This window comes from Triturus cristatus, chromosome 3_2, assembly GCF_964204655.1.
Source record: "Triturus cristatus chromosome 3_2, aTriCri1.1, whole genome shotgun sequence".
NCBI lineage: Eukaryota > Metazoa > Chordata > Amphibia > Caudata > Salamandridae > Triturus > Triturus cristatus.
This window is the reverse complement of record NC_140584.1, coordinates 163904524-163917716: the sequence shown is the minus strand read 5'-3', so window position 1 is coordinate 163917716 and position 13193 is coordinate 163904524. Positions and strand designations below refer to the sequence as shown.

Here is a 13193-nt window from a genome sequence, read left to right as displayed (position 1 = left end):
CATAGGTGGTATACACATATCTTCAAAATATTCTTAATGTGAGATGTCCTGGGATGGGTGAGGCTGAGAGAGCCCTTCACGGCCAATGAAGTGGAAAAAGAAAAGGTGGAGGTGATTCATCTTGGTTAGTGGAAGGCTAGATGGCATGAAAATATGACTATTATCTATACGCACACTGTAGATCAGGCCAGATTTCTTTATACATTGTCAGAAAACATGGGCCACTTGTCCAAACTGCCTATGCTTGTATGGACAGTGTTTACCAGTATGTGTGAGGCAGATCTGGTCAGGTCCTACCCACCCTTACCTCCATCACCAGTGATACATGCTAAGAAAGCACTTCAAGAATGGTAAAAAATCTAGGAACCGACTCTTGCACTGCATAACCCTATCCTTAAAGAATATTAATATTACTACCATGTACATGATCTTCACATTACATTATATAGGATCTTTTGCACAGTATCTCAACTCACATCAGCCTTACTTAAAGAATACCTTGGCAACCCATCTTAATGGAACTTCAACCGGGAAAACACAGAGCTGCTATCCCGAATTGGAAACTGCAGGTGGCTTTATTGGAAGATTCACCCTTTAGAAGCAGAAAAGGTGGTGAAATCCAACATTAGCTTGGAGAAAACCCAGTCGCAGCAGCAGATGCTTTTTCAATGTGAACTTGTTAGTTTATCAATTCAAAGAATCAAAGGCCAAAGAGACCACGGCTGGGGATAGTCACTATATACTAGTAGAATCAATGCTTTAAGGAGTTGAGTTTGTAAAGAAGATATAGTCCATGTGTCCTGATTCAGGGCTTGCTCACCAGTGCTAAATTAGTATAAGAATAAGTGCCGGGACCCAAAGTTTTGTTCAAATGGCCGCGGTTGTCGCTGTAAAAGACTACGACCACCTCATGCCTCCTTAAGTTACCACAAGGTGCTCCCCTACTTTTTTGCTTACTCCTCCAGGCTCTGTTAATCCTTGTTTTCTCTTCCTCGGTCTGCTCGCACATCGAGAATTGAAGTTACTGTTCATAGAAGGAGGGAAGTCTTGAACCCCTTGAGGCCGGCTTTAAGAGCCCATGGTGTTGGTCACTTTCCCCAGCCTCCCCTGACGTCAAGTGCGGCAGGCACGGGGAGACTTCAAGAATAAGAAAACAAGAGGGAGGGAAGTGATGGTACAGAGTATCAGAGAGAGAGAAGAGAGAACATAAAGGAGAGAGAGAGAATGGGTGTATGGAGAGAGAGAGGACGGACTGACAGAAAGAGACATTGTCTTCTCGCACTAAGAGTGGGGTTTTTTGAGAACTTATACCAGGGCTGTTTTTGGTTCTCCAGTTTGGCCTAGTGACATGTAACCCAGTTCTACAGAGCACCACTAGAAACATCTAAATGCTCTTTAGAAGAACTCGGGGAGAAATGGTCTAGAGACTTGGACGGACAGCAGGAGGCACAGGCTCGAAACTAATGCTTAGTTATGACCCCAAAGTATGCTCGTCCTTCTTAACTTGCAACTACCTACACCAAAGCACACCCTGGGCATGGAGCAATATCTGAATAACATTAGCCCCAATGCACGTCTCAGTTTATACCTAAAATCCCTCATAGGTATTTTGTGCATTAAAATGTATATTGCCAAATTCTCCGACAGCTGCATCAACTCCGAGCTCTGTGATTGCACAGTGGGTGGCAAGGAGTCAACAATGCACTTGACGCTATTTTGCACCATGACTGAACCCTTGCGCACTCAATGGCTTATCCCACTGTTCAATCAACTTCCGATCTCATCTTGCACGAAAGCACTAGCACTTTGCATCAGATGAGAATTATCAGCCATTTATAAGCCTGTGTCCAGTTAACTCATAAGAACATGGCTCATCACAAGAACAGCATAGAGAGCCCTTTCTATGGCTCCTGATTAACTGTAAACTTGCTCAATCTGGACTGTTTTGTTGGGTTTTAATTGATATATTTTATATAACGGGAAAGCTTATTGTCTTTTAAATGCTAGTATATTATGGCATAAATATGCTAATAAAGAGTGATGATACTGACCCCAAAGTACCCAGGAATGCCCGGTTCAATCTGCTGCAGTTCAGTCTTTTGTATAGAGCCTATTCTATGCTATAAAGGGTGAGTAGAATATACTCACTTCCCACAGTAGCCTGCCTGATGTGTAGCAACTGGGATGCAGGATTTTAACATATGCTGTGGAGTTGTCCTGTTGTATCAGAGATTCAGAATACTGGGGTGCAGTAGCATATATCCTGCTGAAGGTAAAGGAAGCAATGTACTGGGAAAGGCCGAAACATGCGTTTGAGTCCATTCCCTCGACCAAAAAGAAAAGAGGTTAGCTCCAAATTCAGAGATCTTGCTTTGCTGCTTACAAAAGGGGCCCTTGCAATAAGCATCAAGTCTGTTACAGCCCTGGGCATTATAGAAATAAAGCAGTGAGAATGAGAAATAAAGTTGTGAAATGGGCTGGCTGGGAACGTTCAGCACTTCATGTGGGAAAGAAAAGGGGTGCAGTGGAAGCATTAGCAGTTTAGTCCAGGGATGCAATGCCATTATAATTTGAAACAAATTGAAATGACGATAAGCCTTCGTGTCCCATCAAAATGAGGGGATGACCCTGAATGATGTTTCTTTCACAATAGAAGCTTGATAGATACCTTGCTGCTGGCATATGTTAGACATAGATCATTCTACACATAATCACTAGGGAGAAGTCCTTGTATAAAAAAACAAGAGGCTTTCTCTCCCCAGGTTGACGTGAAGGTAATTTGCTCTGTAGAGTAAACTGATGCTATTGGTGTAAGAATATAGCCATAGTTCCACACAGAAATTGTATTAAATATAGTAAAAGGGCAGTTCGTAGAGTGTTTTTTGTCTGATACTAGAAACTATTTCATATTTAATACCTAAATGGTCAGACGTAATGGTTTTCTATTGATTATCCTTTATTTTTATTTTTGTTAACACATTTTATTGGTGACTGCTGTAAATCATGTACTTTTCAAAATATAGACATACAAATACAGTCTTTTGGTTTTCTCCCCTCAGATATCATTTACATCCCCAGACATTTGTACCAGTCTGATTTCCCCCATTTTGCATTAGGGAGGAGTCCTGTATAGTGCAGTATGAACTTAAAATAGTGCATTGATTAAATTCAACCCCCAACTATTCCCCCTCCCTCTCTCCTATCACACCCTAACCCTCTCCTGGTCAGTCGAACTGCCGCTACGTCCACGGTAGCAGGGGGTCATATTGGAGCATCTGCTCTGGGGGTACCACGTACTGGTCAGATTCATAGCCTCTCCATTCCTCGAACCGTACCGGCCCGAATGGACTCACACTCTGTGTTTTAGACTGTCGTGGTGTCTGGTGTGGGGGCCAGGTCCAGTGCTTCCAGTGCAATCAGTGGGGCCTCCCAATCTAGGGAGATGTGTCGCTTCCTCAGCCCTCTCTCCTCCTCCCTCCTAAGGGCCGCCCCCTCCGCCCTACCCCACTGGAGCACTTCAGCCTGCCACACCGTGACCGCAGGGCCTCTGGGAGATTTCCACCTCATAGTGATCACCCAAATTGCTAAGATGAGGGCAAGATCCACAAACCTGAGCCGCACCCTCTGCACTTTGGAGCGTTTGCGTAGGCCCACCAGGCAATTCAGGGCGTCGTCTGGGACCGGTAGGTGTGTCGCTGTAGCTAGGGAATGCCGTACTCCCTCCCAGTATTCCCTCAGCCGGGGACAGGACCATAGCATGTGGATAAATCCCGCTTCATCCTCTCTATATCTGGGGCAGCTATGGGGGGAGTCTGGGAACATACGATGGACCCGCTTCGGCGTAAGGTACGATCTGTGCAGCACCATCGTCTGTATGAATTTAAGCCGTGCATTGCGTGGAAATTTTTTAGGATGCTCCAGAATGCATTTCCATGCGTGGTCTGTGATTTCCACCCCAGAGTCCGTCGTCCATTGCTCCCTAAGGGAGATAAGAGCTATTGCTGCGTGAGCTCGTACTCCAGTATATAACCACACCAAGGTTGATAAAAACATGAACGGCACAAACTGATGAGAGAAAGGCAATGAGAAAAACACCCTATGACCCAAAACCGGTACGAGTCAAAGACCCGGAATGAAAATGAGGCTAGCAGAAATGCAAGCTTACCAAAAGCAATGTAAATGCAAGTGCACAGTGTATTTTCTGGCGTGTTAATCAGATGGCAACTGAGAACAAAGTCTAAAAAAGAAATAGTATGCCAAGAAAGTTATGTCACAAATGCACATACCTGCAGTCAGTTATGAAAATCAATAAGCCAAACAAAGACATGGGAGGTTGACATACCTAATGCTTAAAGATGACGCTCAAGGTAGAGCAAAAGTTGATAGATATGTACGCTGGCAATTCTATCTGTAAAAAGATAGAGTGTATAGATAAATAAGCCCCAAGTTTAACGAAAGAGCATTAATAAATTAAATTATGCCCACCAAGTTAGTATACGATCAATAGCCCGAAAATGGCCATAGGCGCACATGAACAGGCAGAGCCCATACAGTACATGCTCTTTCGTTAAACTTGGGGCTTATTTATCTATACATTCTGTCTTTTTACAGATAGAATTGCCAGCGTACATATCTATCAACTTTTGCTCTACCTTGAGCGTCATCTTTAAGCATTAGGTATGTCGACCTCCCTTGTCTTTCTTTGGCTTATTGATTTTCATAACTGCCTGCAGGTATGTGCATTTGTGACATAACTTTCTTGGCGTACTATTTCTTTTTTAGACTTTGTTCTCAGTTGCCATCTGATTAACACGTCAGAAAATACGCTGTGCACTTGCATTTACATTGCTTTTGGTAAGCTTGCATTTCTGCTAGCCTCATTTTCATTCCGGGTCTTTGACTCGTACCGGTTTTGGGTCATAGGGTGTTTTTCTCATTGCCTTTCTCTCATCAGTTTGTGCCGTTCACGTTTTTATCAATCTTGGTGTGGTTATTTATGCACTATTTTTCTCTCACGGGTGTTAATGATTAGTTCATTAGATTTTTGGTTCTGTAGGACTTATTGTTTTCCTCAAAATAGGTATCTTTTTATCAATTTTTTGCTTAACAAAAATTTTTTTTTTCATTGTTTGTATTATCTCTCTATTGTACTTTCCTTTGTCATGATTTAAGTAAAAATGTCTCTTTGTTGAAATGTACTGTGTTTGTTTTTTGCATATTCTAAAACATACTCATATTGTATGACATTACAGCCCTGAAGAAGCCCATGTTTGGGCGAAACGCGTTGGCTGTCTTCAAACGAAATGTAACAGAAAATTAAAAGAACAGGAGAAAAAATACACTAATTTGTGGAATATTTTTTGTGGATATATTATTATACAATCTGATTATACTCGCTTTTGTATTGCCTCTCATCCAAACCATTTATTCTCGACGTCTCCAGGGTTTCCGCATGGTCTATGTGAGTGGATTGCAGCCGCTCACGCTTTGTAGGGTCTGCTATCACCTCCCTCTCCAGGGCGTGTAGTCTACTCTCAATATCTCTCAGCCTCTGGTGTGCCTCTTGGCGGGCCCCCACCAACTATCCTATCATCGCCCCTCTGATCACTACCTTCAGGGCGTCCCATTCAATCAGGCGCGATGTCGCAGTATTCCAATTATCCTCTATGTAATTAGTAATAGTGTCAGAGAGTGTCACGCGGAATGGGGTGTCTTCTAGCAGGTATGGATGTAGCTTCCAGGTAGGCTCCGGGGTAGGCACCACGCCCCACTGAAGTGTGAGCTCCAAGGGTCTATGGTCGGAGAAGGTCTTGGCTAAATATGTGGAACTACGTATTTTTACGATAAGTGAACTGGAGCAGAGGAACCTTTCTGGTGTGCAGGCCATGCACCGGGGAATAAAAGGAGTATTCCTTATGTGTAGGGTAGAGACAACGTCACGCATCCAAGAGTGCCCACCCACTTGCCCATGTGGTGAACTGGTCCGCGATCTCACCAGCGGTCGGACCATGTAGGGGGGGGTGTGATCTATCCAGTCCAATATCTAGCACCGCATTCCAATCCCCTCCCAGCACCCATGGCATTCCGACCCAGTCAGCCAATGCTCCACTCAGCCTGCCCAGAAAGCAGGCTTGATCAAAATTAGGGGCATAGACACTCCCAAGAACCACCAGGGACCGAACAAGTGTTCCCTTCACCAGTATGTACCGTCCCGGATGGTCTATCTGGCGTTCCAGCGGGACAAAGGAGACCCCATGATGTAGCCAGATAGTCGCCCCTCTAGCAAAAGCAGAACAATCAGTGGAATATAGGGTACCTCTCCATTTTTTCCTCATTTTCTGCGTTTCGGAGTCAGTGAGGTGAGACTCTTGAAGGAATGCCATTTGTGTCTTACGTCTGAGGAGGAATGCGTGTATGCAATGTCTTTTCTGTATTGCCATCAGGCCCCTCATGTTCCATGTAAGCAGATTGTACGACCCTATTACGGCAGCAGTCCCCGCCATGGTCTCATGTTGTAGCGGAGCGCACCTCCGCGCGGCCCCAGCAAGGCAGTACCGACCAGGAGACCCTTTTCCCCAACAACTTGAACAGAACTTGGCACAACGCCTAAACCGCGTTGGGCTCAACGATATTGCACAAATGGTACATAACAATTAACAGTGCATACGCCGTGGGGGAGGTAGCCAACTCTATATCCAAGCATAGTTCCTCAGATGGCCGAAGACCCAGCGGCTCAACGGTACCCTATCTCCCGGGGGGGGGGGGGGGGGGGTGGAAAGTGTATTGCAGGGTAGGCGGGGCGCTAACATCAGCATAGTTAGAATCTCAATGTATATCGCATTGTCCCCCAGTAAGCCTCCTACGTGCAAGATAGCACACTTGTAAATGAATATGGTGGCAGAGTCCACGGCCAGCCCCGCACCCTACCCTCACCAGCTCCACCATCGCACCAAACCACCCAGTGAACTATCACTTTGTGAAAGGATGCATCAGTTTTTCAATTGCCGGGTGTGCGCTCGCCGTATATGAAAGGCACTAGTAGGAGTCTCAAATGTCAGTGTCTCAGCTTCACGCCTTATTCATCAATCAGGTCGTCTGCCGCTCTCAGCGTGATGGTAGGGAAGAGGACGATACTATGGTCCGAGTCGGAGTGAACCGTGCCATCCTCCGAGTCCGTGGCAGCCTTGTTCGAATCGGCGCGGAAGGAGCCGGCCACCGTCAGCGCCCCCCTCTGGTCTCTTCGTTGCTGTTCTCGCGAGGGTCCCGCTCCGCCTTTACCTCTGTTAGAGCCCTGCGATCTTCTAGAGGACCGCTGTCGGAGCTTTTACGAGTCCTGCGAAGAGCTCTCCGGTCCAGCAGCCTGGCTAGGACCTATGCCCATGACCTCTATCCACTCCTCCACATCCGCTGGGCTCTCGAAGAAATGGGTCTTCTTGTCGTGCATCACCTTCAGGCATGCAGGATATAGGAGTGCATATTTAAGTTGGCCAGTCTGTAACTTTTTCTTTACTGCCTGATAGGACGACCTCTGTCTCTGTACCATTGCAGTATAGTTCGGGTATAGTGAGACACGGTGGTTTTCGTACTGTATTGGTGTTTGTTCCCTAGCCTTCTGCAGGAGCATGTCGTGGTCTCTATAATTAAGTATTTTGACAATGAGAGGTCGGGGCGGCGCTCCATGTCTTGGTTGTCCCGTTGGTATTATGTGCGCCCTTTTGACACAGAAGTAGGGAGAAAGACCCTCCTGGGCCACATGTTCCCGGAACCATGTTTCCATGAAATCAGTCACCCTATCCCTTCACAACGTTCCGGCAGTCCTATGACACGGATGTTGTTGCGCCGGTTTCTGCATTCCGCATCCTCCACTCAATCCAGGAGCGAGGCAACCTGCCCCTGAAGCCGCTGCAAGGAGGAGGAGTGGTCAGCCACCGCAGGAGCTAGGTCCGCAAGAGACCGGCCGTGGTCTTTGACTGTATCAGCCAGTTTGGCATGATCCGCCTTCAGCAACGTCAGCCCCGTGGTCAGCGTACCCATCTGCAGCTCCATCGCGGCCCTTGAGACCCGTATCTCCTACAGGATGAGGTCCAGTTTATCCGGTGGGACCTGCGTAACAGCCGCCATGGATGTCCCCTGGAAGGGGGGGCCGCCAGCACGGTCCAATACCATGGGGGGGTCAGTAGTCTGCTGTCCCTCCTTAGTCTTGGTCCTCCCCATGGCCCCACGTCACCAGCGGCCCAGCGGAGCGTCCTTGTAATTGGTCCTGTGGGGGTACACTCCCACCCCTAGGGCTAGTGCTGCCCGATCTTGCTCCTCAAGTGTGTATCAGTAGGGGGGAGGGAGGAAGGGGGTCGGCTCCACCACCAGAGCGTTTCGGGCCCCCGCCAGTCAGCGGATGCGTTGACTCCCTCAGCAGGGAGGAACTGCACAGCGGCTTCCATGGACAGCCGAGTCCCCCTCCACTCGTCTCTCCCCCCCAACAGGTTCTCCCACGGCCGCCTCGCACCTCCAGCTGTGGTCTCCAGGCGGGTCCCCGGGCCTCAGTAATTGTCCTTCAGTCTGCTGCACTCCATGAAAGAGGGCTCCATCAGTTATGGTCCCGAGAGGGGGTGGGGGGGGGGGCTCGGCAGCAAGACAACACCTCAGGGCCATCCAGTCGCAGACTCCTACCGACCCCGCGCCCGTAGATCCGGAGGTAAGGGGGTTTGCATATAAGAAGGCTCATGGCCGAGCGATCGCCCACCTCATCTCAATCGGCTCCCAGTCGCTCCCAGTGTCTCGCCGCCTCTTGTGTCTTGCCCCCCAGCCTCCCACCAGCAGCTCCTTGTTCCTGCTTGGGGGGCAGAGTCGAGTATCCGGCCCCCAGCTCACCGTCGGGCTCAGGTCCTTTCCGCAGTGCTATCTAGTGAGGTGGTCTCGTCTGTCTCGCCTCGACTTTCGCCTCCGACTCAGCTCTGTCATTGGGGCCGGTGGCAGGAAAAGAACTCAACTGTCCCAGTCCCTGCTCCGGTCGCCGCTGCGCTCACCAGCCCGGAGGGGGGGGGGGGAGCCTTGTATGTAATGGGGCAGGGCCGAGCGGCTCCTCAGCCCGCCGCCTCCGGCCTCCGTGCGTACCCCCATGGCTCGCCTCCCCTCTAGGTTCACCCCCTAACCGCTCACCGGCAGCTCCTCGCTCCTACCCGGAGCCCTTCGTCGTCCACCAGGGTGCCCAGATCCTCAGGCGCTGCTCCGAGTCTCTACAGCCTGGTCAGCGCTTTGCTCTGGGGTTCAGGGAGAGGGGCCGCCGTCCCAAGCCCCACCTCGGTCCGATTCATCAGTCTCGTCCGGCGGCTCGCGTCGTACTCCAGTCCCCGGCTCCCGTCGTGTCACAGGGCAGGTAGGCCCGAGCTTGCAGCAGTCGCTCCGCCACTCTCCAGCAACCTGCGCGTCGGTAAGTCCGCCACCGGGGTCAAGGGACTTCCGCTTCCATCAGCCCCCATCAGGTAGAGTCGTGAAAACGGCTTAGAAGTGTCGATTCCCCCCGGGAGGGTCCAGAGCTCTACTGAGTCGCGACCGCCATTGCCGGCGGTTAGCCACGCCCCCCATTGATGATCCTTTATAAAAAATATCACAATAAACTTTTAATGGACATGTTAAAAAAAAAAATCTATTACTACTGCCCGACATGTGACAATGTGAATCAACTTACTTTAGGAACATTTTGAGGAACATTTTTACCTGAAGCAGCGTTTGTTTTGCCAAAACCAGTGATCCAGCACGTAGTTGATGGCTGAAAGATCTGCCCAGTCATAGGTAGACAAGCGGGCTGGATGTTTACTGAAACAGAAGTAAATAGTAAGATGCTTGTTGAGAATATGGGTTTTGTGCATGAGAAGAGGAATTCATTTAGAAGGGGAAAAGATGGTGTTCGGAGTAGTCTCACCTGTATAAGTGACAGGGGCCTTAAGCTTGAACAAAGCGCTGTCATAGTCATCTGTGTTGTCGCTATAGGCTGTGTTCACAATAATAGTGGAGACCCGAGATGGAGTTGGAAGGTCGTTTTGGTTGACTGTCCCAAAGAATACAAGCCACTGGTCTGGCAAATATCTGCTGTCCCTAAAGAAAGATAGATGGAAAAACAGATTTATATTTGTTTGATGAGTAAAATGACCAATCCACATATCTGCACACTGCCTTAACAGTTTTCAGCTAGGACTACAAAGACCACACTCAGGCGACACTCAAGACCCTGTGAACTTCTAACCTGGACATACATTGCACCCCTTTTAAAAGGATGTACAGAGCTAATAATACAGGTTCGATCCACCTTAGCAAGGATCAGAGCAGCCTGTATGCCACATTAGTTGCTCTGCTCCCTGCAAAGGTTGATTAAACTTGTATCGAGGTTGTGTTGCAGTTCGATAGTATGGCATTACTGGCCCTAAATTTCTATGCAGTTGGACCTTGTACAAAACCTGTAAGTCGGAAGTTACAATGTCTTCCTTGGGGATTTTTCTGCAGTACTGATCAAGAAGTAGACCGTGCAGGCCACACGAGAGCCATACTTTGACTAGCTATTTGGTGTGATGGCTGAATCAGGTTCTACGTGGTCCCTCATTGATTTGTAGTGCCTCTGAAGCCCTCACACACAACCAGATTGCCATGTGCCGCAAAAAAACTTCATTGACACTTGGACCTCCCTGTCATCAATTCACAAGCCTCCTGGTGAGCCCCATAATCAAGAAGATTGGCTCAATTGTTGTTTAAGCTTTCACACATTCCCAGGACATAATTCCATTTAAAGGGGGTTGTGTTAGCTTTCGTTTTCTTTTTCACTCTAATTTATTCTTTCTGGAAGCACTATTTCCACACTTACTTACTCAAAGAGGCAGTGTGCTGCTGTGAGCACCCACTGGTTGGCGATGAGGGTCCCTCCACAGACATGGCTTGACTGCCTGCCCATGGTGAAGTGAAGGCTGGCCTGCCACGGCCACTCACCCAGGCTCGCTGCTACCCCTCCGATGATTCTGCTTGAACTGGTCTCGCCGCAGTCTGAGATGAAAGAAGTGTTCAGAAGGAGAAATAAAATACACATATCTGCAGGTGCCACCTCACCTAATAAAAACACCCAGCTACTACAGTGCAAAGCAGACAAGGAACATCTAACCATTCTGTAGGGTGATCTACTTGGTTATCATGGTTAGTGTCATACCTCAATCAAGCCGCAACTACTGTTGCACATTAGTCACTATCATCACCCACAGGTATATATACTGTGCCACAAATAACCAACAGGATATCGTTCCACCAGTGTAGAATCATCCAGGCAAACTCATCCACACACACTGTGCAATTCCAGATAAATATCATGCAGTTGGTGTTAAAACACCCAATCCACTAACCCAGGAACTGTGCAAGCAACCTACTGGCTTACTACTGCCTCATTCACCTCAGCCAGGAATACTGTTAGCATAATCGAAGAGTCCACATACAGGAAATGCTTGTAGGCCCAGAGTGGGTTTTGAAGCTGTGCACAATCCCAAAGCACAATGTTGGTCATCTTGCGGGAAGCAGAAATGAGTGTAGAATGAGCACACATAGAAAAAAATGGATATCCAGGGTTTCAGATGTGCAAAGTATGTGAAGAGTGATGTCTGAGGCTGGAACAGCACTGGGTTATAGACATTGGCACTAAAACTCTAGTTCTCACACGTAAAGGAGCAGCAAAGGGATGGTACACACAAAAAGGCATTAGGGAAAGACCCATTGGCCACGGCGAAAGAAAGATGTGTAAGCAGGGATGTTGGTTACTTTGAAGATTCTGAAGATGGGTAGCAGTTGGCACAGGGTAGTTTGCAGCGACTGATTTGTCCTCATTGGTGCCACAGAGTCTTCAAGGTAGTGTAGTGAAGAAATTCAGTAGAAATAAAAATCATGGATCCTTACCCTTTATAAAGGGATTACACCAAAGATCCAAAAGGCGAAAGATATTGAGCTGTGGCAAAAGGCGAGCTGTATAGACAGGTACAAATATGCGGCAGAGAGAGGTCAATGGTGTCAAACATTTCCTAAGGTAGGGCGCACCTGTGGTACACATGCAACCGATAAAAGACCAAACGGGTGCAGCCACCAACTTCCTTCTTACCTGAACACCTCAAAGAGAGGTACTGTCCATTGGGACACTGGGTTCTAGGAAAGGAGACAGAAGAAGAGAGGTGTGATAAATGGTAGACTTTGCCCACTCTGCATGGACTTCATTTTAAAGGAGGTCCTCTTCCCCGCTGTGCCTAGGGGGGCCAGCATGAATGTGAGTGTATCCACCAATTGCAACTTTTTTGGTTTGAGATAATAGAGGACTGTTAAAACCATAGAATGAAAACATTGTACTATTTTTGCTAGTCAAATTGGTGAGGCAGTGTGACTTGTTAACAACAAAGATGGGTGCATCAGTGAATAGAATATGCCTCAAGATACATCATCATGTTCAAAACCTTCTTCAGTTTTAGGTTGCTCGTAATAATAGGACTTTGCTGTCACAGTTTAGACGCAGAGAAGGCCTTGCTGGATGGCGATGGTTTAGCACACAAAGGTAAACTCAAACTTAACACAGCCTTTTAATTTGCCCAACTGTGGGGTCTGATCCACTAGCACAAGCTTAGGAAGACCCACACTATCCAAAACACCCATTTAAAAGGCTGAGGCATCCACATTTTCTTTGTAGCCCTAACCCTTATCACCTAGAGACAACGTTATAGGGTTCTGCAGAGCTCTCCTTATTGGAAGTTACATTATCGCACTGGACAGAACAAAGGTGCTCACTAGAATACCTTATAATTAGCTATTGCCTGATTTTTTCTGGTTATTCAACTTTTGTTTGTTCCATGTAAGTCAGCCATTTTATAGATATGGTGACGTCACCTTGCTTCACTCACTAGTCTGCAATGCTAGTAAGGCAAATGACAGATGAAAAGCAATACTGTTTGAGATGTATTACAGTTCGTTATCATGCCAACAAGGCAGTACAAACAATTCATATACTCACAATACCAAAGAAACTCCAGTCACCTATCGTAAGACATAAATTTACAAACAGATAACAAATTATTGACGAACCATTACCCACCCCCATAAAAATTATTTTAAATCAGCAAGTACTAATTTTACCCACTATCCAACAAACAGAACGGGTGGTGCTAGGTGGAAGCACCATTCCCGTC

At 47.5% G+C, this 13193-nt stretch overlaps 1 protein-coding gene across 2 annotated transcripts in view; it reads right to left on the bottom strand.

Annotated features, from left to right (window-relative positions):
- TMPRSS13 (transmembrane serine protease 13) overlaps nucleotides 1-13193 on the bottom strand; it is a 208366-nt gene that overhangs the window by 41707 nt on the left and 153466 nt on the right. For both annotated transcript variants that reach the window (XM_085647430.1, XM_085647429.1), the window contains exons 7-10: nucleotides 12122-12165; nucleotides 10857-11028; nucleotides 9920-10092; nucleotides 9715-9813 (exon numbers count right to left, since the gene is read on the bottom strand). In XM_085647430.1, coding sequence (XP_085503556.1) covers nucleotides 9715-9813; nucleotides 9920-10092; nucleotides 10857-11028; nucleotides 12122-12165 — 488 coding nt within the window. The remainder of the gene's footprint in view (nucleotides 1-9714; nucleotides 9814-9919; nucleotides 10093-10856; nucleotides 11029-12121; nucleotides 12166-13193) is intronic.